The 27,453-nt window shown below is 36.9% G+C and overlaps 1 protein-coding gene across 3 annotated transcripts in view; it reads right to left on the bottom strand.

Annotated features, from left to right (window-relative positions):
• YTHDC2 (YTH domain containing 2) overlaps nucleotides 1-27,453 on the bottom strand; it is a 50,086-nt gene that overhangs the window by 22,061 nt on the left and 572 nt on the right. For 2 of the 3 annotated variants that reach the window (XM_037901557.2, XM_037901558.2), the window contains exons 2-16: nucleotides 26,488-26,578; nucleotides 25,257-25,453; nucleotides 23,129-23,328; nucleotides 18,088-18,254; nucleotides 15,613-15,715; nucleotides 14,271-14,427; nucleotides 13,541-13,648; nucleotides 12,161-12,309; nucleotides 10,311-10,446; nucleotides 9,722-9,848; nucleotides 7,175-7,240; nucleotides 1,079-1,257; nucleotides 544-640; nucleotides 360-447; nucleotides 192-272 (exon numbers count right to left, since the gene is read on the bottom strand). In XM_037901557.2, the coding sequence (XP_037757485.1) occupies nucleotides 192-272; nucleotides 360-447; nucleotides 544-640; nucleotides 1,079-1,257; nucleotides 7,175-7,240; nucleotides 9,722-9,848; nucleotides 10,311-10,446; nucleotides 12,161-12,309; nucleotides 13,541-13,648; nucleotides 14,271-14,427; nucleotides 15,613-15,715; nucleotides 18,088-18,254; nucleotides 23,129-23,328; nucleotides 25,257-25,453; nucleotides 26,488-26,578 (1,946 nt within the window). Of the gene's footprint in view, nucleotides 1-191; nucleotides 273-359; nucleotides 448-543; nucleotides 641-1,078; nucleotides 1,258-7,174; nucleotides 7,241-9,721; nucleotides 9,849-10,310; nucleotides 10,447-12,160; nucleotides 12,310-13,540; nucleotides 13,649-14,270; nucleotides 14,428-15,612; nucleotides 15,716-18,087; nucleotides 18,255-23,128; nucleotides 23,329-23,716; nucleotides 23,776-25,256; nucleotides 25,454-26,487; nucleotides 26,579-27,453 lie in introns of those variants that run through there. The other variant, XM_043546781.1, reaches the window with a different exon arrangement.

The raw sequence follows: 27,453 nt of genomic DNA, 5'->3' as shown, positions 1-27,453 counted from the left end.
AAAAGATTTGCATTCAAGAATCAATAAGTTCAGTTACATGAAATGTATTTGATAACATGTGCCAGGAATAATCCTGCTAATACCATTTTCCTTCCGCTACTGTTAACATTTTTATTTAAAATATGTACCACTGCACACTTCTCTGCACTATTTCTTTCAGCAATATTAACCCAAAATTTATACAGCCATACCTCTTTCATCTTGCCAGAGTCAATAACAAAGACAACATCATTGACTGTGATGCTGGTTTCTGCAATATTAGTAGAAAGAATCTGCAACAATAAAGTTTTTTTATAGTAACTGTAGAAGTGAAGACATGAATCAAAGAGAACAGCTGAAAAAAGTAATTTGATACTTGCTATTTTGCGAATGCCCGGAGGTGGAGTTTTTAGCACCTTCTTCTGATCTGATGTTTGCATATTTGAATGCAGCATAAAAACTTGATATCTAATGGCAAAACAGAAGTGAAATTAAAAAAAAAATTTTTTTTTTTGGGTAAGACTAAGAAGCATTAAAATCAGCAACAGAGACTAAAGAATTTACCTGTGAGCATTATCAGCAAACCTCTTGTCATCAAACAGAATGCGATCCCTCAAGCCAACTATCTCATCATATCCAGGAAGAAAAATTAAAACTGCTCCTTTTAAAAAAAAATGTAGAATACAGAAGTTACATAGGAAACTCATTTTAAATCACAGAAAAACATGCTCCAGTAACATGTATTTGTAAACACACGAAGGATTTACTTGCAGTACTTCAGTGTATTAAGCTTCAGAGGGGTAGCTGTGTTAGTCTGGATCTGTAAAAGTGGCAAAGAGTCCTGTGGCACCTTAGGATAGACCAACAGACGTATTGGAGCATGAGCTTTCGTGGGTGAATACCCACTTCAGACGAAGTGGGTATTCACCCACGAAAGCTCATGCTCCAATACGTCTGTTAGTCTATAAGGTGCCATAGGACTCTTTGTCAGTGTATTAAGTTATTACTATTCACAAAGACAAGTGCAATCACTAATACATCTGAAACAAGCTGTATCCACAGTAACTTATTAAAATAAAAAAATTTAATACGTGCTTACCAGCATCACAACTATGACAGATATTGTAAAGTAGGTGCATAATCAGATCCAGATCCACTTTTTCATCATCAAAACTGTGATGATAAGCTTTCAATAGTTCTCTGTCTTCTGCGCTAAGATCACCACCATTTGCCTGCACTAGAGAACTTTCATCCAGGTTTCCAAACTCTAATGAAGCACTGAAACATATACACACACAGAGTCACATAAAATAAGCTTATCCTCATGAAACAAGAGTGGAAGTGTGCATCAGACTACTAGGCTTCCCTGTAGCCATGAATTCAAAATAAGATCAGAACTACCAAGATATCCAGTTCTTATTTCATACTGAAATATTTAAGATGATGTAGGTAATAACAGAATATTAACAGCGAATTACTATTCACTGACTTTAGTGATTTATGTGCCAGTGCCACTCAGTACTTAACATGCTCAATAAGCTGAAACACTTTGTTTAATCAGGGCTTTAAATGGCATTAAAAAACAGTGAAAGTATAACCAGTCACCCAATTTATCTTTTAAAAAGAAAACAGTAGCTAGAAAATGCATTTTTTCCCCATCAACATGTAGCTATACCCAGCTAAACAAACACATAGCTGCAGTGTTTCGAGTAGGTGGTAAATCAGTTTAACAGTTACTGTTTTAGCAGTAGTAAAATGATCTAAAACCAATAAGACCATGAGAAACAAAAAGCTTCTATGATCCAAACTATTATTCTTGAATGTTCCAGTGTCTATATTATATATGCGTATATTACTTGTCAATACATAATATCATGCTAAGCCAAAAACAAAGAGGAGTCCGGTGACACCTTAAAGACTAACAGATTTATTTTGGCATAAGCTTTCGCGGGTAAAAAAAAACAACAACTTTTTCAGATGCATGGAGTGAAAATACAGATACAGGCATAAATATATATTGGCACATGAAGAGAAGGGAGTTACCTTACAAATGGAGAACCAATACTGAAGGCCAATTTAGTCAGGGTGGATATAGTCCACTCCCAATAATTGATGAGGAAGTGTCAATACCAAGAGACGGAAAAATTGCTTTTGTAGTGAGCCAGCCACTCCCAGTCCTTATTCAAGCCCAAATTGATGGTGTTAAGTTTGCAAATGAATTGTAGCTCAGCAGTTTCTCACTGAAGTCTGTTTTTGAAGTTTTTTTGTTGAAGAATGGCTACTTTAAAATCTATTATTGAGTGTCCAGGAAGACTGAAGTGTTCTCCTACTGGCTTTTGTATGTTACCATTCCTGATGTCTGATTTGTCGATTTATCCTTTTACATAGAGACTGTCCGGTTTGGCCAATGTACACAGCAGAGGGGCACTGCTGGCACATGATGGCATATATCACATTAGTAGATGTGCAAGTGAATGAGCCTCTGATGGTGTGGCTCAAGTGGTTAGGTCCTATGATGGTGTCACTAGAATAAATAAGGGGACAGAGAAGGCAACGGGGTTTGTTACAGGGATTGGTTCCTGCGTTAGTGTTTCTGTAGCATGGTGTGCAGTTGCTGGTGAGTATTTGCTTCAGGTTGGGGGGCTGTCTGTAAGTGAGGATTGGCCTGCTTCCCAAGGCTTGTGAGAGTGGGGGGATCATTTTCCAGGATAGGTTGTATTATTAAAAGCTGTGTTGACAAAGTCTTAAAAATGTCCTCCTATTCTCAAGTAAGATATATTTAATTTTTGTTGATACCAATGCTAAAGCACATTCAAACAAAAAATATTTATAGAAAACATTTAAGCATGAAAAACCAACATACGTAGTCAAATTGTTCTTGTAATAGACTATCTTGTGTGATTTAGGAATACTTTACATTTGCTCAACTTGGCCAGGCCAGCAATGATATTGCCAAAGTGCAAGTGAAGTGCACTGAATAGATATCTGTAAATATCTTTTCTCCCTTCATTTTGCTCAAGTTGATTTGTTTTATAATTCATCTAAGACTCAATATTTCTCCTCCTTACAAGTATTTTCTGATTATCCTTGATAATTGCTCAAGAATTGTTTTAATGACACTGAATATTAATTTAATTCAAAGGCATGGTAATAACAATGTCTATTTGGAGTTTTTAAAATACCATCGCTACTAGTTGATAAGTTGTTTGGTAACTGCTCTGCTCATAGTGACAATTTGCATGAAAATCATTAATACCAATAGATGTTAGTCAGTTGTGTGGTGATTTTCTGTTTAAGACCTGAAGCTTTTGTACAGGTGAAGTTTTTCCACTCATAATGCATTTGGCAGACAGAAAGACACCTGTGTCAAAATATTAACATAAAATAAAGATACAGCTAATTATTAGTTCTGTTTGCTATTTAACTGATCATTTACTATTTAAATACTGGATGTTTTGGTGCGGGTTTGGTTTATTTTTGGTATTTTAACACCAAAATCCTCTTTAATATTGTAATAGGTTTATGGCTTAGTAATGCCCCACAAATGGGGCCTAAACTCGTTTTGTTTTCTATTTCATTGCAATCCCTTTCCTGACTCTCTCCCCATCCTTTAACATACTAAAAAGCAATTTAGAAAGCACTTTTTTCCAACACCAGGAATGATATATTGAGACCACTTGATGGTTCTCCCTGACCCTGCCCGCCCGGCCCGCCCCCGCGCACTTCTACAAAATCTTGAAACTCCTTCAACAAAACATCTGCAACACAACTACATTTCACATTTTTCTGGCCACAAAAAATATTGTGGATCTTCCCTCAATGTATCTTTGGAGAATGAACAGTAAAACTTATTACAATGGCATTCAAACGCATTAGAAATTACTATGATTCTTGAGCCTAAACATTTTGCTCCTCCTGCAGAAAGGCAAGGAGGAAGGGTTTTCTATAGAAGAACTCACTTAATTTAATTTGCCCTGCCAGGCAGGAAAATCCCAGCAGTTGGAATTTTAGGACTCTAAGACCATATATTGTAGTTCTAAAAATTAAAAAAAACAAAAACAAAAAAAACCTCCACACTTAGACAAGACAAAATAGTGTTGTTACCTTAAAATCAACTTAAAATGTATTTGGCAGCCTATTATGTAACTTACCTTTTACTTTATATGTGAATTTTGTTGCTCACAAAAATAAGCACACTGGTTGGAGCCAAACATAATACACGCAGTTTCAATACAAACCTTCCCACATAGCACTACCAATATATTTCAGTATTGACCTGGAACATCCCCATTAGTCTAGTCTAAGGCAAGGAGACTGGCAATTTTGAAAAAAAAAGAGTGGACAGTGAAATTACACAGATCAGAAAACATGGTTTGAGGGCTTATATAAAGAATCCCATTCCAGAAGCAATTCTGTTACAAGAGAGTACCTTATATGCCATCAAGTTATTTTTAAGAAGTACTTGACTCCCATTAATCATTTTCTCCATTTTTCTTTTATAAAATTGTTACTAGTCATAAAGGATGCATCAAAAAAATACTTGCTGGACATATCTTGAATCAGATTATTATAGAATAGGCAGTGGGAATGGCGTATAAAACCCAGCTAGATCTGAAGAGGTGCTGTGTGAAGACTTATGAGGGCCCAATGGAAAAAAAAATTACCTGCTTATTTCCTTTCTATAATTAACATCAAACTCAGTCCTCAATGATGGGTAGATTACCTCTTTACAGAGACCAAAGACACATCCAAGAGCTTTGATAAGGGACTGTAAGTCACAATTATTCACTCACCAGAAGTTTTTCAAAGATATGTCAATAACACGTTAACGGGTTTCAGAGCAACAGCCGTGTTAGTCTGTATTCGCAAAAAGAAAAGGAGTACTTGTGGCACCTTAGAGACTAACCAATTTATTTGAGCATGAGCTTTCGTGAGCTACAGCTCACTTCATCGGATGCATGTTAACGGTTTACATGAATTTAAACAAAGTAGTAATCCTTAACGATTTTTCTACCCGAAATCCTAGGAGACTGTCTGACTATGTGGTAAAGATTTTTAGAACTGAAAGATCAAAATGAAAGGATGTAAATATAGGATGATTTTCACAGATAAATTGGAGAGAGGGATGTTGGCACTGCTAAAACAGAATGGGAAGGTACGTCTCCAAGATCTACAGATGTTAGGAAATCTCCTGGAGACATTGTAACAAAGGTTGATCTCAGTGGGATTTTACTTTTTTCAGGGATTCAAGGTCTACAATTGCTCTTACACCTGTCTGTTCTGAACTATAAAGGTATAGAGTGCAGCCCACATATTCTTTCAAGTGCAGGAATTGATTTTATAGCCCCTAAAGTGAGAACACTTTTCTTGGATCATCCAGGGCTTTTATTGACTAACTGATTATAGTGGCTGGATGAAGAATTAAAGGGTGAAATACTTTATCATTTCAATTCAAATATTTTCTACTGAAGTATTTGGAATCTTTCTATTAATACCTGTATTGGGATGAAAAGGCTGGTTACTCATCTGTTTTAGAGACTAAACAGATGAGTATAAATATTCACATGAGATAGGCAAGGAATACCTAGATATTTCAGCATTTTCTGCCACTTTCCAATGAGTAGTTAGCTTTAATTAATTTGAAGAAGCAAATGATTGGTTTTGATTTACTGAACCACAGACAGCCACTTACCCAGAACGGGCAACTAGTTACAGTGTGAGATGCACAAGTGTAACAGTGATGGGCACAGTATAAATGTTAGAGAGATCAGTTTAGAAAGACTTTGAAGCAAAATGCAGACTTCTAGGGCTTCTACAATAGAAGTACAGAGATTTTCTTAAGAATGAAACTTTTCATGACTTAGTGGGTCTGAGGTCATCACTCCAGGCTATGTCCCCTTTGGCAAAGCAAGATATGGGGGAAAACTGAAAGATGATTTGATATCTTCTCAGAGGTCCTCCTATCTTAAAGTTATCCTCTTCTGAAGAGATAACCATGTTTTCAGACAATGATGCCAATTCTTTCATACGTTTTTTAATTTTAGGGATGCTAAGCTTTTTAAGCCTGAATCCTATGGAATTTCCTAATTTTGTGACTGAACCATTTCCCTTCATCTGTTTTTTCCCCTCCAAGCCCTTATAAACTTACTCAAACAAGTAGTGGCATAACATTTTATTCAAACACAAAAGGTGGGTATTTATGCACCTCTTGTCTTTCTTTTACAGGTTAAATGTTAAGAGTGCAATTCTTTCTCCTGCACAGCGTCAAAATAATTCTTGGAGAAAGAATATTTCCTGACTGTGGCCGTAATGATCTGATTGGGACGGTGAGCGGTCTCATGAGTGAACTGGTAGAAGAGCAAGTAGGAAGCGTAAAGTTTTTACTTCACTTAAGAATTTTATGGAGCCCTAAAGGTTTCTCAGAATTGAAGGAACACTAGCTCTTTAAAAGGGAGCTGCTGGATACCCAGTGCTTTTGAAAGTCAGACCAATTCCCAAGATGCCTAAACATAGCCATAGGAGCTCAACTTTAGGACACCTATTTTTGCAAATCTTGGTCTTTTTGGACTTTGAAAATAGTGACTGCTGAAGAGATTTTTCTGTAAGGTGGCCCTCTGGTGCCATGTAGGATGTAAAGATACATATTCCTGAGCTATTTCAGCTGTTCCATCATTGAAGGGCACAGGGAGCGTTTAATGAGTGGTCCCTAAGGTTTTCAAAGCACCAGTTTAACAAGACAAAAGTTATACCAAAGAGGCAAAAGTAAATTTAAAAAACTTCCCTACCTAGAAGTAGAAGGGAAGGGAAAGCAAAAGAGATTTGAACAGAAGTAGGAGAACTGTAACCTGCTGTCCAAGCAGAAAAACAAAGAGTGAGTAAGGCTTACAGTTCCAGGCCTCCCAATCCAAGTGTTTGAACTGCTCTTGGTTTCTTGGTGAGGACTGCTATAGTGGCCACGAAACAGAACTCATTTGATATACATTTTTAAACCACCTAGTCTTATTACAGGAGGTTTACTTTTTAAAAAGCAAGAATATCTTCTGGATTTATTATACCTAGTTTTGCAAATTGGCTTTTTTGTGCCAGATTTTAGAAGTTAGAGAACTAAACATTGTTGTACCCATTAAAGTTATGCATGAATGTAATAGGCATTTACATGTTAAATAAATGTTTCAGCAAAGCAGGAATACCTTACCTGTAAGATTCCAGAAGATCTACAATCTCAGTCTGTCCAAAATGTTTAGCCCAATCCAAAGCCATCCTGCAATAGTTACAAAGTGTTCTTAACGGTCTCATTTAGAACTACAAATACCTTATATCAGTCAACTACAGATTCTAGGAACCCCTTTTTTAAACACTTGTGCACTTGTCATGCTCTCATCACTGTAGTATCCACTGGATATATGTTTTCACACTTGAAAGCACATGATATCGAAATAATACAGTATACAGAAATCCCCGCAAAGTAAGTTTGCCAGCTCTGTACAAGAGCAAGTACAAGCAAGCTATAGCGAAAAATAATTTTTCACTTCTTCTGTTGAAAAACAAAAGCCTATGTGCAATACTGAGTCATACTTTGTATTTTTCCCTCACTATCGCCTGTACTGCACATGTAAGTGTTCTGAAATGGCACACCTAGTATTCTCTGTAGGCAAAGATTCACATGCTCAAAGATTTGCTTTTTAAAACTCCTTTGTTCATTATGTCCTTATAAAGCCAATTTTACTGTTCTCTCCCTAAATCAAATCTGTTTTTGCATGCTTCTGATATTAGTATCTGCCTGATATAAATCCACTGGTAGATCAATTCCTACTTCATTTTGTATTACAATGATCTTTTCTAATAACGAGAACAATGAATTAATGGGTTTCAGAGTAGCAGCCGTGTTAGTCTGTATTCGCAAAAAGAAAAGGAGTACTTGTGGCACCTTAGAGACTAACAAATTTATTTGAGCATAAGCTTTTGTGAGCTACAGCTCACTTCATCGGATGCAAGTGATGCATCCTTTTCTTTTTAATGAATTAATGATTACACATGTGTGAAAGTCAAGGATATTCTATTTACAGACAGTACCACAAGTCATTCTTGAAGAGAAAGAAGGTCCAAATAATAGCATGTACTCTCTTTTCAGTCTTGCACATATAGCTCCCAATTAATACAAATGGCAAAGCATTTTGGCCCTGGTCCACTGCCTATTGAAGTAAATGGAAAAACTCTTTTTAACTTTAATGGGTTCTGGATTAGGCCCATTGAAAGGGAAGCCATATGCCAGTATACTTAAAAACAATTTCAAAGCAAAGAATATTTTGAAAAATTTTTGAAATTGAGGAATGACACTAGGCAGAAAGAGTAAAGAAAACAGGGTAGAATACAAACAAACAAACTTTAGTTTGTCAAGACTATAAGGTAACGTTATCAAAGTTTCAGAGTAACAGCCGTGTTAGTCTGTATTCGCAAAAAGAAAAGGAGTACTTGTGGCACCTTAGAGACTAACCAATTTATTTGAGCAAAAGCTTTTGTGAGCTACAGCTCACTTCATCGGATGCATACTGTGGAAAGTACAGAAGATCTTTTTATACACACAAAACATGAAAAAATGGGTGTTTACCACTACAAAAGGTTTTCTCTCCCCCCACCCCACTCTCCTGCTGGTAATAGCTTATCTAAAGTGATCACTCTCCTTACAATGTGTATGATAATCAAGGTGGGCCATTTCCAGCACAAATCCAGGGTTTAACAAGAATGTCTGGGGGCGGGGAGGTAGGAAAAAACAAGGGGAAATCAACTACTCCCAGTCTCTATTCAAGCCTAAGTTAATTGTATCCAATTTGCAAATTAATTCCAATTCAGCAGTCTCTCGCTGGAGTCTGGTTTTGAAGTTTTTCTGCTGTAATATCGCAACTTTCATGTCTGTAATCGCGTGACCAGAGAGATTGAAGTGTTCTCCGACTGGTTTATGAATGTTATAATTCTTGACATCTGATTTGTGTCCATTTATTCTTTTACGTAGAGACTGTCCAGTTTGACCAATGTACATGGCAGAGGGGCATTGCTGGCACATGATGGCATATATCACATTGGTGGATGTGCAGGTGAACGAGCCTCTGATAGTGTGGCTGATGTTATTAGGCCCTGTGATGGTGTCCCCTGAATAGATATGTGGACACAGTTGGCAACGGGCTTTGTTGCAAGGATAGGTTCCTGGGTTAGTAAGTTATTTACTTGTTCAGGAAAAGTTACTTACTTGTTCCAATAATATAAGAACTAGGGGCCACCAAATGAAATTAATGGGTAGCAGGTTTAAAACAAATAAAAGGAAGTTCTTCTTCACTCAGCACACAGTCAACCTGTGAAACTCCTTGCCTGAGGAGGTTGTGAAAGCTAGGACTATAACAGGGTTTAAAAGAGAACTGGATAAATTCATGGAGGTTAAGTCCATTAATGGTTATTAGCCAAGATGGGTAAGGAATGGTGTCCCTAGCCTCTGTTTGTCAGAGGGTGGAGATGGATGGCAGGAGAGAGATCACTTGATCATTACCTGTTAGGTTCACTCCCTCTGGGGCACCTGGCATTGGCTACTGTCGGTAGACAGGATACTGGGCTGGATGGATCTTTGGTCTGACCCAGTATGGCCATTCTTACGTTCTTAAATACGTAATTATTCCTGGCTGTAAACTGAAAACTTGCATATTTAGAAAACGTAAACAGATCAGATTTTGAAAGAATTCAATTGTTGTTTTACCAGCCATTGGATGATTTGCTGTGGACATTCGCTCCCATTCCAATCAGCTGTTCTACCTGACTTAAGAAACCTCTCCCTGAAGCAATCATTAGTGCAGTTGCACTGGTTTCACTGTGTCTGTAATCAACTAATAAGGAAAAATCGAAATATTAGACTTTTGGGCAAAAAGGAAATTCTTCAAACAATGTTACTGATTCCTCCAAACATTATATTTAGCAGCCTTGCTAAACTCCACCCACCTACGGAAAAATTGGTTTCTGGATGAAGGACCAAAAGATTCATTTTTTCCATTGTCAATCCTCATGAACTTAACATTGTATTACACAAAATGATTCTATAAAAAATAATATGTACACTTCAAGAATACTGTGGTAATAATCAATAAGGACACAATCCATTAATCGTACAAATCTTAAGTCAATTCTCAAAGAGGTATTTTAATGTAAAATTAAACAAAAATTGAGAAAGTAAAAGTGATGTGTAATTCACAGCACTTTTAACTCATTTCTTTTTTTTTTTGGTAAAGTCTATGTAGGAAGCTGCACAGCCCAGTAAGAAAAACAAGTTTACTAAAATAAGAGAAACCTACCACTGACATTTTCAGTTAAGATAAGGTGAAACACCTGAGCAAAGGCATCAACATCTTTATGCAACCATATATCGGAGAGACAAGAATCCATTTCTTTTATTAACCATGGTTCAAGGCAATTCACATCTTTTTCAGTCTGAAAAAAGATAATAGACTTGAAAAACAAAAAGTATTTGAATCTTCTCTAAAGCAGTTGCTAATCTAATGTTTTACATTCTTTGCACACCCACTCTCACACATCCTCCGACTCACCCACCCCTCACTATTTTAATAATGTGATACTACGCCAATCCAGTACATTACCACAGGAAAACAGGTTTCCAGCTTTCATAATGACTGGAATTGTGGCATACAAAAGTCACATGTCCTCAAACTAAATTATTATTAAAAAGGACAAGAATGGTAAATCTGGACACTTTATCTAAACAAAAACAAAATACGTTTTTAAAATAGGATAAGATCTAATGCATTATAAGGATTTAATATACAGTTAAGTCATTTTCACTAATCATTTTCACTAGAAGAAAATATTCTAAGCAGCAACTGAAATAAAAGCTTTTCATTTAAAATCATTTGTGCCCCTCTAAAAAACCTCTGTATCAACAATTTCACTATAAACCCATTTTCTAGACTTATTAAATACAAAACTGTAAACATCACTGTCTCTAAACATGCAGATTTATACAATTTATCATCTTATATGTACAGATGTACTTGTAGCCTATACTTGATTTAGTCCTTTCCTATATCACATACAGAAAATTTTGTCAAACACTTTCAGGGAGCTGGAAGTTTCTCAGATGAATACCCATATAATATTGGAGACCAGGATTCATTTTCACATTATCACTCAAGACTGAGACATACAACAGTTAAGAACAGACTACAAACAATGCCATCTAAATTAAACTAATCTGGAACTGCAAAGAAGGTTGTACAGATAGAGGTGACTGCAGGCAATTACTACAAGTGAGTGTGTCATTTATTCCCTTCCTACTACTGCTTACAAAAGAACAGTCCCTTATTTTTAAATATATACAAATATAAGACTTCTATAATATGGTTTAGCTAATAAAATGCTATGGTTAAAGGACATGCCATTATAAGTAATCCCAACATTCTACATAACAAACACTATATATTAAGCAAAGATGACAATTGGGTGGCAGGTACAAAGTTTTAATCAAAAATACCTTTAATCTGTACTTGAATAAATTTGTCAGGAGAGCCTTAAATCTGAACTTTTTATTGCATTTTTCATCAAGTATATTCTGTCAGACATTTAGATAAATAGCTAATGTTCTTAAGTAATAACATTACTTAAGAGTGTTATACATTAAAGATTAACTGTAAATGGTCCCTACAGACCCATTTATTGTCTCTATGACTTCCATATGAACTTAGCTTAGTTTACAACAAAAAGATGATTTTTCCAGTACTGCCAGTTAAACTTGAATTATGAAAAGGATGGGTCACTACACACAAGTATATGCAGTATAACTGTTTTGTCACTGAAGCAAGAAAATATGACTTAAAGAAGACTTTTGTGACCATAATAATATTTTAACATTAATTCATTGTTCTTAGCAATGTGAGATCTTCTGAGAGATATTCACTCACTCCTGCCATTAAGGGATTAAAAAGTCTTCCATTTAAAATACTAGTGTTAACAACATTCAAGCAGAACACACAACTTTTTCACAGGTGTATAGGATCTATCCATAATTTGTTTGTTAAAATTAAATTGCCTTATGCAACTGTTACAGCCACATATTACGTGGGGGAGAAAGGACTACTAATATAAATACAGTGTATTTGAAAATTCAATTCTGACAAAAAGAAAAGCATACCAGTTGACTGAACACTGTGTCACCACCATCATCCAACAAGTCATACTCTTCAGCCACACTTGGTACAGATCTCTGTCTTTGAGATTCTGGTTTGCTAGTGTTGTCTTGAGCAGAATACCATTCTGTCAGGGTGGTTTGCTGTTTCTCTTCTAAAATATTTATAATTTTTGTAAAGCACTAATAAGCAAACATATTATCTATCACCCACTTTTATTTATGAAAGATAATTAAGTTTAAAATTGTATTTGGGACATTACCATGCATAAATACTTTCCAAAAAGCATACATTGTAAGAATTTGTCTATGCAATCCTTTGGTTAGAATGCTGGCTCAAATCCAGGGGCAGTTTCTAGTAACTAGCATAGATCTTCCAAAGTTTCATTATTGCAAACCTTTGCTTTAAGAGCAAGGAATAAGCCAAAATATACAGACAGCTCAATCCTGAAATGATCAGGACAAAGTACTGTTGACTGTAACGGTAGAGGAGTTCCAAGTAAGGAATTGCTACAGGAATGGACATAAAATTTCTTACTTTTCTTCAAGCAGAAAACTTTTGAAACGATCAAGCAACAGGAATTAAATAGCTCTTAGACAAACATAATAATGGAGGCCGTAACTTGTCATTATACATATTTCTCAGAAATATAAAAGCTTTACTAGGTCAACAGTGATTTATCATTTCTATATCAAAGTGAGCAACATGAATGATGTACACTGTATGATGATGCCTCATGTCAATGTTAAGTTTGAACAGGTAGTTTGTTAATAGGTCATACAGTGTTTAGGTTGGGGGGTTTTTTTTGGTTTTTTTAATAGGGACATGTATGTCTAATAGCCACACCATAGTCTTCTTTAAACTGGTTAATATTTGTGAGTTTTTCTAGATTCTACTTCTCTTAAATATACACCAATTGGAAAGATAAACAAAACCCCTTTACATCAACAGTCACTGTTTCTGTGCACTGCAGACATTGTGCTGTGTGGACACAATTACATTCTATTCCCAGAGGTGAGCTTATACAGTACCTCTTGATATTATGATGCTTGCACACAGCTAGAAGTAAACAAATGAATTATGCAGGATTGTGCTTCTTTAAAAACAGTAAAAAAAATAAAAATAAATTTACCAAGTGGAGAACAAAAAAAATGTAAAAAAGTAAACAGCAGGAAATTAAGTGTTATTTCAAGATTTTTACAAAACATACCACAAAGAAGTAAAACATTTAGGGCCAAAAAATGCTTGCTTTGATCCACTGACGTTTATTATTCAATATTTTGAACAAAAATATATTTCTGAACAAAAATGTTTGTCATGTTTTACTACTAGAAAACAGTGACTACCACGGTTTCTTTTCCCCACCTCAAAATAAGTGTACCAACCTCGCTGTTTTTCTTTTTTGTATTTTACCATCTCTTTATTTGTATATCCTGTACTTCGTAAGATATCTTCCAGAAACATCTCCTTAACTTCATATGGTCTCCCTTGAACTGAAAATAGAAATAATTAATATTCAGTATTTTTAGATTTTCCTTGCCTCAGTTAGTTATCCTTACGTGAGGGAACCAATACATCTGCCTTGGTATGGAGAAGAAAGAGCTTTCAACAAATTTCTAAGGGCTATTTTAAAGATTCAATAATAACTTTTTATTGGAAGAATATTATAAACTTTGGTAGGGGTTCCTTTTATTAATAATACTGGAGTCAAGGCAGAGGAGCATTTTACAAAAAGGATGAAAATATCAGCTGGGAATTACATGCTCAAAGTTATTAGCACTTCTAATTTTCTCTGCATCAAGCTGAACTCGTTCTCTTGTCTTTATACCCCACTTTATTCCTTTACCTCAAAAGGACCAAAAAAATATAAAACTACTCTGTAAAAATAATGCACTAATCTGAAATGGTTATAGAAATGTTTCAAATCCAGCAAGCTAAGGCGTGTGTGTCAGCACACAATTTCAACTTTGATTTGCTTAAGTGTTGTAGGTTTAACAAACCCTTATTCAAATATTTTGTTATGTTTTAATGAGATAGATAAATTCTAGTTAGGAAATAACTGATCTTAAAATTAGTCAGATTTAGTATTTGTGCATATGCTATCACTTGACTTACTGTGTATCACTGGGCAGCTTCCAAAATATCTGATAAAGAGATTCACATCCAGAGCAGCACTAGAAAGAATCAGTTTCAAAGTTGTCTGTTTTTGCAATATGTCTCTTAACTTTGTTAGCAAGAAGTCACTGAATCGATCCCTCTCATGTACTTCATCCTATAACAAGCAGAAAAAAGGACAAACATTCCAGATCCAGGATCAAAATTTTTGAGAAAATTGTATCCTTTGCTAACCTGTATAGTTGGCCAATAAGCTACACAAGTATTTGTCAAAGGAAATACATCTTTATATCATAAAGTAAAAAACGGTAGAGGAGGGATTTTGCACAAGTATCTCAGAGCAGAATTTGCCTGCTGAATCTTATTATTAAAGATGATGCATGATCCACAAAACACTGCTAGATTTTTAGATCCTTGGTTGGGTTTTCAGACTGGCAGTTACAAGACAATCTCCTTACTCAATAACCGAACAAATCTGATTATCACTGGCTCCCCACAATTTAATTTTTATAAATAACTTTTCTGCATTGATTAGCACTTACCATAAGAGCCAAAAAAATAATAATAATAATAATCACACAATCCTCCATGAAGGATAATTTAGTCACAGGTAGCTGACCAGAAATTATTTATACCTTGTAACTTTTTCTAAAAAGTCATAACTCAGAACCATTTAACTGTGAAGGTATCTTGCTCTACGTAATCATGTGTTCCTATGATTGTTCTCTTTGCTATTCTTTCTGTTACAATCTAAGGCAACATACACTAAATTGGTCTAAGCTCTTTGGAGCAGGGACCTTTCTGTATGTTTGTACAGTGCTTAGCACAATAGGGCCATGATCATGATTGTGGCCAGAGTGCTCAGCACTTTGCAGCACAGAATGCTTAAAGAAGTGTTGCTACAAGTTAGACTGCAAACAGAAATGTGAGACACATGGAATTCTGATGCATGTTCACCAGACTCCACAGTATCTACATGAGCTGTCCTAAGACTCAATGTATTTAGTTCCAAAGGATGTTGCAAACAATTGAGGATTCTATCCTCCCCTCAACATATCTGTATACTCTTATTAATTTCAAATATGCACTTAAAAAAACCTGAGCCCATTGAACAGGCTGGCAGTATTTTTAATGCAGAAAAACATACAAGCACATGAACTACTATATAGACCAGTCAAACGCAGCAAATACAGTAATAATTATTCATATTCTGCTCAGCTGACATGAAGATTTGAGACTAAGTATAATATACAGCCAATTAATGAGAAAAAATAAGGCCTGACATCACAGTTGTCAAGGCCTCTGGAATGTCACTCTACATTGAACACCTAAGGGTTCTTACCACAATAACATGTGTCACGGTCGATAGTGTGCTGTCTCCTGCCATTAGCGTACGAAGTAATACACCATTAGTGCAAAACGTTAGCAATGTCTTTGGAGAAACCCTAATTAAATAGGTATGAAACAGACAAGTTCAGTTCTTTGCAATGTTATCAATTACATATAATTTAAAATAGGCACTCTCTCTTTCATATTCCTATTAAAAATGAATACTACTAAAAAAAAATATTAACACCTGCTCACTAAGAAATGACTCCTTAACCTAAGGCCAGATTCAGAGTAAAAATCCCTAAGATAAGAACCTTGAGAATATACATATATGCCAACCTGACTGTTTAATTATATGTAAAATCCACAGGATGGCTTAGTTTATAAAAACATGCTCTTGAACTTTCCATCTTATACCACTGAAAATATTTTCAACTGTCAGTGCTTGAAATCAGCTGGGTCACACCAGCCTGGCCTGCAAGCCAGTCTTTTTTAGGCTACAGCTACACTCAAAAGTTTACAGTGGTGGAGCTGCAGCAATCCAGGTGTGCTACTGTAAGCTCTCTAATGTGACCGCACTAAGCTGATGGGAGCCCGTCTGCTTAACTACTCCAGCCCCGCCGACATAGCACTGTCTAAACAGTGCTTACATCACTCTGAGGGGTGGCTTTTTCACACCGCAGAGTGACATAAGTTATACCGCAGCAAATGCTAGTGTAGACATAGCCCTAGAGGCTTCCATCTTGTTCTCCAGAATCTCAGCTCTCATGTCAGTAGAGCCCAAGCAATTATATTCTGAATATCTTCAAATCTGTACTGTACTCACATCTCATTTTGGTGCCCCCAATAAGCAAAGCGAGGTGTGTGGGCAGAGCTTGGTAGACTGCCACTACTTTTCCCCCACCAATTCAAGCCCCAACAAATGCCTAACATCCACCTCTAGCAAGGGTTGTGGGGTTTTTTTGCAGACATATAAAGCGTAGCAGCAAAGGGAGACACACAGGAAAATAGCTGGGAATTCATTCAGCCTCTCAAAATAAGAAACCAGCCTAAAGGTATCTTACCTCTCCATCCCTAACCTACCTCTGTTCAGATTAACATCTATGACTGCCTCTCCAGCTTCTCTTCCTTGGGTAGCCCTGTCATATAATGTTTAACAGGACTAAAAAAATAAACTACTTTCCCTCCCAAATGCTCCGTTGTTCTTCTCCTCTTGTCAATTACTGTTGGAAATTCCACTATCCTCCCTGTCTCTCTCCCATTCCCCTCACACATTCAAGCTCCTTCTAGAATCCTGTTAGTTCTTTTAGGAGATATTGCCTAGGAAAACACCTGCTCCTGTCCACCGCTGCCACCAAACCCTACATAAACTAAGTATTCCTCTCCTCAGCTACTGCAACCTCCTCTTCTCTGGCCTGCCAGACAGACACTCATCTTGCCCCGGCCCGCTTCAGATTGTCAAAACGCTACTGCAAGTAAATCATCCATTTTACTGGACACTTTCATAATCTTTAGCCCCTCTTCAAAACCCTTCACCAGCTTCCTGTGACTTTCTCCATCAAATGTACGCCTCTGTATTCACCTTCAAGGCCACCTAGCTCCTTCATTCCTCTGCTTTTGTCACCTTCTGCACTCACCTTAGCACCTCCACTCCACTGAAGCTGCATAATTAGCCAAGACTTTAGTGTCCTCCTCCTACTTGTCCCCACACCACCTTCTGAATGGCACCATATGCCTGGAAACCCCCAACCCCTCCATCCTCAGTTCACCATGCATCCAACCACTCTTTTCCCCCCACTTTAAAAAACACAGGTCTCCCAACAGTCTGATAAACCTCCTGCTGGAAAGGGTTAGCTAATGAACAAATTAAAATAAAAAACAAACAAAACATTTTAAAAAAAAAAAAAAAACAGGCAAGGGCTCAACTAATTTTTGTTTCTTCCTATTTTCTACACTTTTAAACACTATTTAGCATGTATTACGTTAAATTGTTTAGGACAAGGCCCTGTCTTACTAGCATGTCTTCAGAGCTCCTAAGACTTTTAGAACTATACAAATAATGAATACAAATAAACTTTTTTATTTTCACTGAAATGGATTGGGATTTTGTGCTTGAGGAAAAACTTAGATCCACATTTCCTCAAATCATCTATTTCCAGATCAAACTAAGGCTAAAGTTTTGTGTCAGCAGAGATTTTTATTCCCCTACCCAGAAGTCTATGCAAGCAAAATTCTGTTTTTTGCACTTTCATAGACATCTGATGAGATGGAACTTCATATATTATACTTCACACAATGTAGCCAACTATCTGTGTTTCTTTGATCATTTATTATGCTGCATCACAGATAAGCATGTTATTTAAATGACATGAGATGAACAATACCTGCCCGGAGGAACTTAAAATCTAATTTTTCTTCAAAGAGTTAGATACGTTCATACAACTTGGGGTTTTTTTTGTTTAACATAATTAAGTAATATTATTTATACCTGCTTTCTAATCGGATCTGATAGCCAATTGTCTGGCCAATCTTTTCTCTTCTTTCTGCGGCAACCCTTTCAGCCACAGCAATAGCTGCCAAACGTCTTGGCTGAGTGCAAAATATGCGACATGGAATTCCATTTTTGTAACAGTCATCAAGAAGGAATTGAGGAATCTAGAAGAAAGTGGGTTTGTTTTTTAGTTTGATAGCATTGCAACTTTCCTACCTTAGCAAACAAAATATATAACTGAGCAGCACCACTGAATAAAGCAGTTTGCATTGACTCATTTTATAAAGAAGAGAGGGAGATTCAGTTTGTAATAGCTCATTATTCATTTTAGGGTATTTTGGGTGTTTAATGCTGGTACTCAGCAGGAAAGAGGCAAATCACCATAAATCACTACAGAAATAGACAAGTGGCGCGAGGTTTAGAAGCTCATGGCTGTCTGCTCTCTCCCTCTCTGTTTTTTATTATTGAGAGGAAAGGACAAAGCTTCTTATCCTAGATGCCAACCCGCATCACTGCAAGGCTTTGGGTGCTGAAGTGTTTGATCTTTCTTTTCTCTCCTCCTACCTACTAGCCTTACTTAGGCTCTGCTGAGACTGCTCCTCCTGCTGTTGCCAAATGAGAAATCCCTCTTGGATTCATAGCAGAGGGCAGAGCTGGCTCCTGATGCAGGAAGAAGGCATCCAAAGCCAAAAAGAATTTTTTCTAGGAGTGTTTAATAGACCCATAATGGGCTATTACTGACAAAGTCAGGGAAACAGAACAGGCACCTTTCAATTTGATTTTAAGTAGATCAAGTTATTTTGGGCTCTAGCCTGTTTGAGAGAGAATTTGAAACATTTCAGATGCTGTTTTCTCAAGTTCCTGACCCAAAACAGTGATTACATAAACTATACTCACTTGAGATCAGGAGCATTGGTACACAGGATGATCTAACAAAATTTTAATGATGTCAAACTTCTAACCAAATATATAAAAGAACATTACAATTCTCTTAAAAGAGAAATAGCAACACTGCAATTTTGCCATGACAACTTTTAGGAAAAGTCTCATGTACTCATGGTAGAGTTTAAGAGAACTCTACAGTCATTATTCATTATTTAGAATCAAAATAAATACCAAAAACAGAAAACAAATATTTACTGAACACATCTGCCCTTTCTACATCATGGCTGACAATTTTACCGTCCTCATCTAGTATTCAATTTATGCAACTGTCAGGTTTTGTTCGTTTCTAATATATTTAAATAATTATTTCTTATTGTCCTTAACCCTACTGGCCACAGATTTTTCACTGATCCCTTTCTTACCACTTGTCTGCATTTCCTAACTGTAATTTGCAGTCATTTCTATCAACTTTTCTGTATGTGTGCATATGTCAACTATTTCTTAATTGCCACTTTCACTTCCCCTCTAAATCAGGATGGGTTGAGCCATAAAGCAAAAAAAAAATAAAACCAAGAATTGTTGACTCTTCTGGGATAAATCCTGCTCCCTTAACCTTGCATTGGAATTTCCCATGTGCATAAAGTAAGCAGGATTTGGCCCTGTGTTCTTAGGTCATTTCATTGTGTTAAAAACACAGCACATAATGCGGGGGCCATAGACAACAATACAAAAAGTGTAGGGCTGGAACGTGCCTGGAGAGGTCCAGCCCCCGCCCCCCACGATAAAGTATACTTTAGACCATCTTTGACAGCTGTTTGTCTAACCTGTTCTTAAAAATCTCCATTGACAAGGATTCCACAGCCTCCCTTGAAAGTCTATTCCAGACCTTAACTATCCTTACACTTACGAAGTTTTTCCTAATATCTAACCTAAATCTCCCGTGCTGCAGAGTAAGCCTATTACTTCTTGTCCTACCTTCACTAGACCTGGATAACACTTGATCACTATTCTCTTTATAACAGCCCTTAATATATCTAAAAACTTAACGTGCTCAGATTTTTTAAAACCTTTCCTCATAGGTCAGGTTTTCTAACCCTTTTGTCATTTTGTTGCCCTCCCCCCATCCTCCCGCCCCCGTGGACACTCAACTAGTATGTCTACACCTTTCCTAAAATGTGGTGCCCAAACCTGGAAATAGTACTTCAGCTGAGGCCCACCCAAGCCGAGTAGAATGGAACAATTACCTCCCATGTCTGACAGTCCTGTTAATGCACCCCAAAATGATACGAACCTTTTTTCACAACTGCATTGCATTGCTGACTCGTTCAATTTTGTGATCCCTGCCCATATCCTTTTCAGCAGTACTAACACCTAGCCAGTTATTCCCCATTTTGTAGTTGTGCATTTCATTTTTTCCTTCCTAAGTGAAGTACTTCACTCGTCTTCACTGAATTTCATCTTGTTCATTTCAGACCAATTTTCTAATCTGTAAAGGTCATTTTGAATTCTAATCCCATTTTCCAAAGGGCTAACAACCAGTCCCAGGTTGGTGTCATCCACAAATTTTATAAGCATACTCTCCACTCTATTGAATAGTACTAGGGCTGTTGATTAATCGCAGTTAACTCACACGATTAACTCAAAAAAATTAATCACGATTAATCACACTATTAAACAATAGAATACCAATTGAAATTTATTAAATATTTTGGATTTTTTCTACATTTTCAAATATATTGATTTCTATTACAACACAGAATACAAAGTGTACAGTGCTCACTTTATATTATTATTTTTAATTACAAATATTTGAACTATAAAAATTATAAAAGAAATGGTATTTTTCAATTCACCTCATACAAGTACTGTAGTGCAATCTCTTTACAGTGAAAGTATAACTTACAAATGTAGGGGTTTTTTTGTTACATAACTGCCCTCAAAAACAAAACAATCGAACACTTTAGAGCCTACAAGTCCACTTAGTCCTACTTTTTGTTCAGCCAATCATTGAGACAAACAAGTTTGTTTACATTTATGGGAGATACCGTTGCCTGCTCATTTACAACATCACCTGACAGTAAGAACAGGCATCCGCATGGCACTTTTGTAGCCGGTGTTGCAAGGTATTTACGTGCCAGATATGCTAACCATTCATATGCCCCTTCATGCTTCGGCCACCATCCCAGAGGGCATGCTTCCATGCTGATGATGCTTGTTAAAAAAAATAATGTGTTCATTCAATTTGTGACTGAACTCCTTGGGGGAGAATTGTATGTCTCCTGTTCTGTTTTACCCGCATTCTGCCATATATTTCATGTTATTGCAGTCTCGGATGATGACTCAGCACATGTTGTTCATTCTGAGAACACTTTCACAGCAGATTTGACAAAACACAAAAAAGGTACTAATGTGAGATTTCTAAAAATAGCTACAGCACTCGAGCCAAGGTTTAAGAATTGGAAGTGCCTTCCAAAATCTGAGAGGAACGAGTTGTGGAGCATGCTTTCAGAAGTCTTAAAAGAGCAACACTCAGATGCGGAAACCACAGAACCCGAACTATCAAAAAAGCAAATCAATCAACTTTCTGCTGGTGGCATCTGACTCAGATGATGAAAATGAACATGCGTCGGTCTGCTCTGGATCGTTATCAAGCAGAATCCATCATCAGGGTGGTTGAAGCATGAAGGGACATACGAATGTTTAGCAAATCTGGCATGTAAATATCTTGCAACGCTGGCTACAACCATGCCATGCGAATGCCTGTTCTCACTTTCAGGGGAAATTGTCAACAAGAAGCGGGCAGTATTATCTCCTGCAAATTGTAGCCAAACTTTTTTTGTCTGAGCAATTGGTTGAAGTAGGACTGAGTGGATTTGTAGGCTCTAAAGTTTTACATTGTTTTATTTTTGAACGCAGTTACTTTTTCCACATAATTCTACATTTGTAAGTTCAACTTTCATGATAAAGAGATTGCACTACAGTACTTCTATTAGGTTAATTGAAAAATACTCTTTCTTTTGTTTTTTACAGTGCAAATATTTGTAATCAAAAATAAATATAAAGTGAGCACTGTACACGTATTCTGTATTGAATACATAATTGATTTCTGTAATTGAAATCAATACATTTGAAAATGTAGAAAACATCCAAAAATATTAAAATAAATGGAATTCTATTATTGTTTAATCATGCAATGAATGGCGATTAATTTTTTAAATCGCCTGACAGCCCTAAATAGTACCAAACTCTTGCAGGACCCCACTAGATATGTCCTCCCTGTCTGACAGCAAACCACTGATAACCACTCTGTCCTATATGAGAACATTATATAGGACTGTATCAAAAGCCTCACCGAAAAAAGATATATCATGTCTAGAGCTTCCCCCATTCACTAGCCCAGTAACCAGCAGCTGACCTTCAGTTTGTGTCTCCACCATGACAATTTGCATTTTTGTTAATTTACAACTAAGGGCCCAAAGTATTTTGTAGTAAGAGTGTGCCCTTAGGCCTTGATTCTGCAGGTTGATCCAGATGGACACACTGAAGTCAATGGAGCGCCATACAAAGGCAGGAGTTCACTCATGTGGATCAGCTTGCATGATTGAGGTCTTTGAATAACAGGACTGGTGATTTTGTCCTAAACACTCTTCAAAACTTCTGATAACTTTAAAATTTTCTATTTCTCAGACTAGGCTATTTGGTTAGTAATTTACCCTGTTTTTGTATTGTCTTCAGCTTTATTACAATGGGTTTCAGTCTGACCTACTCAGGAAAGTTTATTAGGATGTAAGGAGAAAAAAATGAAATAAATAAAACATTTTAAAATGCATTTTACATTGTCTGAAAAAGTCAGTAACTATATTGTTATTAGAAAGATGTGAGAAGCACAGAAGCATAGCTATTTAATATAAGCACCTGATTTCTGTCAAATATTTCAGTTGCAGAAAGAGACAGAAAGTGTGATTTATTTTAACGGAGAATCTTTCCACTAACAGGCCAAAGAAAAGCTAACAGAGTAATATGAAGAGATCCCATTTAAATAAAATAATGTTTTAGGATTTCATATTGACACACAGATAAAACACACATGGTTAGTCCAACAGTATAAAGAACTAATTCTGTCCTTTCAATTTCATTAAGCAAAAAGACATACCTGAGTAGTTTTTCCAGATCCAGTTTCTCCCACAATCAGAACAACTTTATTTTCTTTAATAATTCTGACAATTTCTTCATGTTTTTCAAAAACTGGTAGAGATTGCCTGAAGGAATCAAATTCAGATTCCCCCCTTTTCACAGGAATCTGAGGGATGCCATTGTTAAGTCGCCCACTTGTCTTACTCATTTCTCTGTTCTCTAACAAAAGACAGAATTAATGACATGGCACCAAAGGTGTCCTCCAAAACGCAAGAATTCAATGCAAAACTGAACACTGACTTCATTTTAGAAACCTCTATTTTAACAAAATACCACGTTTCCATGTTAGTGCAGTAAGATATTTAAAGTGACAAATGAACACATTCTAGAACACTGGTGGAAGACATTCTGTTGTTTAACAAAAGGTATTTCTGAAAGAATAAAAAGATTAACCTTCCCAATATCTCACTGCCAAAGTCGGGAAAGGCTACAAGTGCTGTGAAAACATCAGACTCAGCCCTATAGGGAAAGGGAACAATCCATTATATTTAAAAGCAACGCATCTAGGCATCTAAGGAGAGGTGGCAACTGACTTAAAGAAGCTGACCTGTGAGGCTACCATGCTGGCCTTAAGTCTCTCCTGCAGACCCATTTCTTCCACAGTTCCTAGAGAAGTTATCATATATTAAAATAATAAATGACTAACGATTTTTTAAACTACTCCACCATGATGCATACATGCCTTCTATGAGTTAATGTATAATCATATTGTAACCCATGTGCTTCTTCTCCCACTCCTTTCCTAATGATTGTTGGCCACATTCATTGTATCCATGTTTAAATTAGCCTCCAATCCTGCAGACAGGGTATGTCTACAGAACAGTTATAAACCCGCAGCTAACCCTGGCCAGCTGACTCAGGCTCATGGTGTTAGGGCTGCAGCACTGCTTTACTGCAGTGTAGACTTCCAGGTTTGGGCTGCAGCCCAGACTCTAGGACCCTGAGAGGATCCCAGAGCTCAGGCTGCAGTCCCAGCTGGGAATCTATACTGCAGTTAAGGACCCCAGCAAGCCCAAGTCAGCAGGCATGTACCTGCTGTGGGGTCTAATTGCAGTGTAAACATACCCTTAGACATGTGTCTAATTTGCAATAAGGTAAACTGATTTTGCTAAGTCTATACTTCTAGATATACGGTGTACATACCAACATATTTAACACTAGTACATATCATAAACATGCAAGAATCCTAAAAATCTTTAGCATAAGAGGCTATTCTGCAAGAGTCTAATGTTAAACTACCTAAAAACCAAACTATTTATGTTCATCACTATTGAATAAACTAAAAATAAATTCTAAAATAAATTGTACGTAGGTTTTTATGCTTCTTGCAAAACATCAATTCAAGCAGTTTTAGTATAAGCTTACTGAGAATGTCAAATCTAACTATCAAGAAACACCTTCACACCATGAAAAAGTCAGAAGATGCAATTCAGTACAAACTTGAGTCCTTTATTGCTACTTCTTCTTGACACAGGCTAACAGACTGAGCTGGACAGGAGCAAATAATTGGCTAAGCAGGCTGGACAGGTAAACAGACTTACTGTTTGTACACTACTATATCAAATCCTACACACCCTTCTTCAAAAAGCACTGCCACACGGGTATTAAACAATGGCTCCCAACCACACAAAATTCTAGTCTTGTTAACCTTATAGTACAACCTCAAGAAAAAGAGATGTGTAGCAGTATTTAGAACCATCATAAAATATGTAATGTCAAATGAAGTAGAGTTTTCTGTGCACTAGATCAAACCTCCTGTACAAAAATACAATTAAGCCCTCATACCTGAATACCTGTTCAAGTAATAATCCTGTTAAAAGGTCAGTGTTCTAGCTACGATAATTTATCAAATGTATATTTGAACTAGTTCTCTCATTTAGTGGAGATTTAAGAAGTCTGAATTGTAAACTCTTTAGGTTACGGACCATGTCTAGAGCCGGAATACAATTAATATAATACAAATATAAGCTTCCTTCTTATTTTAATAGGAAGAAGTCAATAGTATAGCATGGAATGAGAAAATGAAAAGCATGTTATTGTCTAACAGTATGAATTCACAAACTCTTATCAGATTATACTGCACATACCAGCTTCAACAGCAAACACATTTCCTCGTTCTGTTTTTGGTAGAAGTTCAGTGCGTTCTTTATTGGTCACAGGAAATCTCTGAATTAGGCTCCTAATAGCATGTTTTGTATTGGGGGTCAAACTACAGGCCATTACTGTATGAGCCAATTCTGATCCATCTTTCTTCTTTATGGTTAAATATCTGTTTGCTCCTTTTCTGAAAAAAAAAAAAAGAAAAATTTTTCATTTCGCTAGGTAGTAACTATTTTACCTATACATACAAATCTTTTGACAATTAACTCCTAAATTATATTAAAGGTGACCTACAAAAAAAGTCTAATAATATACTAAATACCATAAAAAAAACCCACAGAATAAGAGAAGCGTCCAGCACACTATTAACTTAAGAGATCCAACAGAATGCCTAAGCAAAAAGTCAACCTGGTTTTATGATTCTGACTCAAAGACCTGCTATTATGTCAGCGATCATAATCAGGCTTTCGAACCTTGACAGTACCCCTTCAGAAGTTATCTCAAGAATCAAAGAAGAAAAAGACTGAGTTTGAGCAAAACATTTCTTAGGATGCTTCCCCAACTGATCTATCAGCAAGTCCAGATTTTTATGTCCCTTATATAGACTGTGCTCTGTTTCCTCTTCTGCTGTGTGACCCTACAACTTTTGCGCCTTGATCATCTTCTGTTTATCTCAGCATGAAAGGGGCCCTCTGTATAAGGATCTCCCCTTTTCTACTTAGAAGGTTGAAATGCAGAGCGACTTGGGGAGTAAACCCATCCCTGCAGTACCATCCAACCCCTTTCCTCCATTACTCTGTAAAGATGTTCTCACAAATGTCTAGGAGTAAGGGAGATGCTGCTCTCGATGATATTGTCCCTTACCAAGCTCCCAGATTCCATGCAGAATCTTGGTCAGGAGGCAATACAGTTCAGAGCAGAATGACTCCTGGCACTGTGTGGAAAGAGAGTCCTTTCTTTGTCAATTTCACAGATCCATAAGGTACAGAGGGGACAAGGCTTCCCAAACGGTATAGGCCCCAAATTCCTTCAACCAGAGAAATAGTGCTCAAAGAACCCTGCAAGGAACCTCAATATCTCTTCCCTACTAGACCCTCCTGAATGATCTGGCCCTCAGTCAAACTACAAGAAATACTGGAAATGTATATATTGCCTTTTAAAGAGATATATGGACTTTCATTTTTAGTAATTAACACAACTAATCTCACATTAACTTACCCTTTACTTTTAGAAATCAGACCAAGAGACTGACTCAGTCGGTGAATAAATGCTCTTTCAGTACTAGTCAAAGAAGAAGGAAATTCCATTTCTAGAAAAAAATTTAAAAAATTAGAAGATATAACACAACATAATCAGCATGTTACTTCTTCCCTATTTCAAATAAAATGAGAAATATTTTCTTATTTCCATGCCAAAACAAGCAATCTCACCAAAAACTAGTGAGCAGAGATCTCTAACCTCCAAACAAATTAGTCTCATTTATCTTCTCCCAAGAGAGGAGGCAAACCTGTACTTCTCACTAGCAAAGTAGAACTATCTTTCCCCTAACACATATAAAATCATTGCCACTACCTAGTGTAGTTCCTAGCTTTTTCAGGCAACTGCAGTAATTTGCCAGGCCCAGTGTCAGATCTCAGGGGTACAAGTGCCAGGGAGTCATGTCCCCCATTCACCCTTGAACATTTTGGCCAATATGGCACTTGGGCAATTAGATGCCTGGGGTGCTATAGGAGCTCATTATGTTGGGCTACAGCTCACAACTAATAGGGATACAAGATGCACTAAGCCTCCATGGAACCTCAAAACAGAATAGGGCAGCAAACACACATGAAGTACCAGCACTCAAGATATGTTCTAGCCATGAATATTATAGCTCAGACATGACATGCTGCCAGCCCCATCACCCTAAATTCATCTCAACAGGTATTCCTGTCAATGCTGGAATGATTCTACCTGCTTCCCAAACCAAGATCCCCATGGTGCCCTCAGAGAGCTTCTGCCACCAGAATGGGGCAACAGTATAACATCCCCCCTCCCCATGTCCTGTCCTGTCTTCCCCCCCTCAGATCACCCCCCAACCCAATCCAAGCCCTCCCCCACACCTCTTGCCTAGGTCACACACACACACACACACACACACACACCCAACCCAAACCCTGCGCTCCCCCACCACACCCCCCTACC

The sequence above is a fragment of the Chelonia mydas genome, chromosome 5 (genome assembly GCF_015237465.2).
Source record: "Chelonia mydas isolate rCheMyd1 chromosome 5, rCheMyd1.pri.v2, whole genome shotgun sequence".
Lineage (NCBI taxonomy): Eukaryota > Metazoa > Chordata > Testudines > Cheloniidae > Chelonia > Chelonia mydas.
Note: the sequence above shows the minus strand (reverse complement) of the source record. Positions and strands in the feature narration are given on the sequence as shown.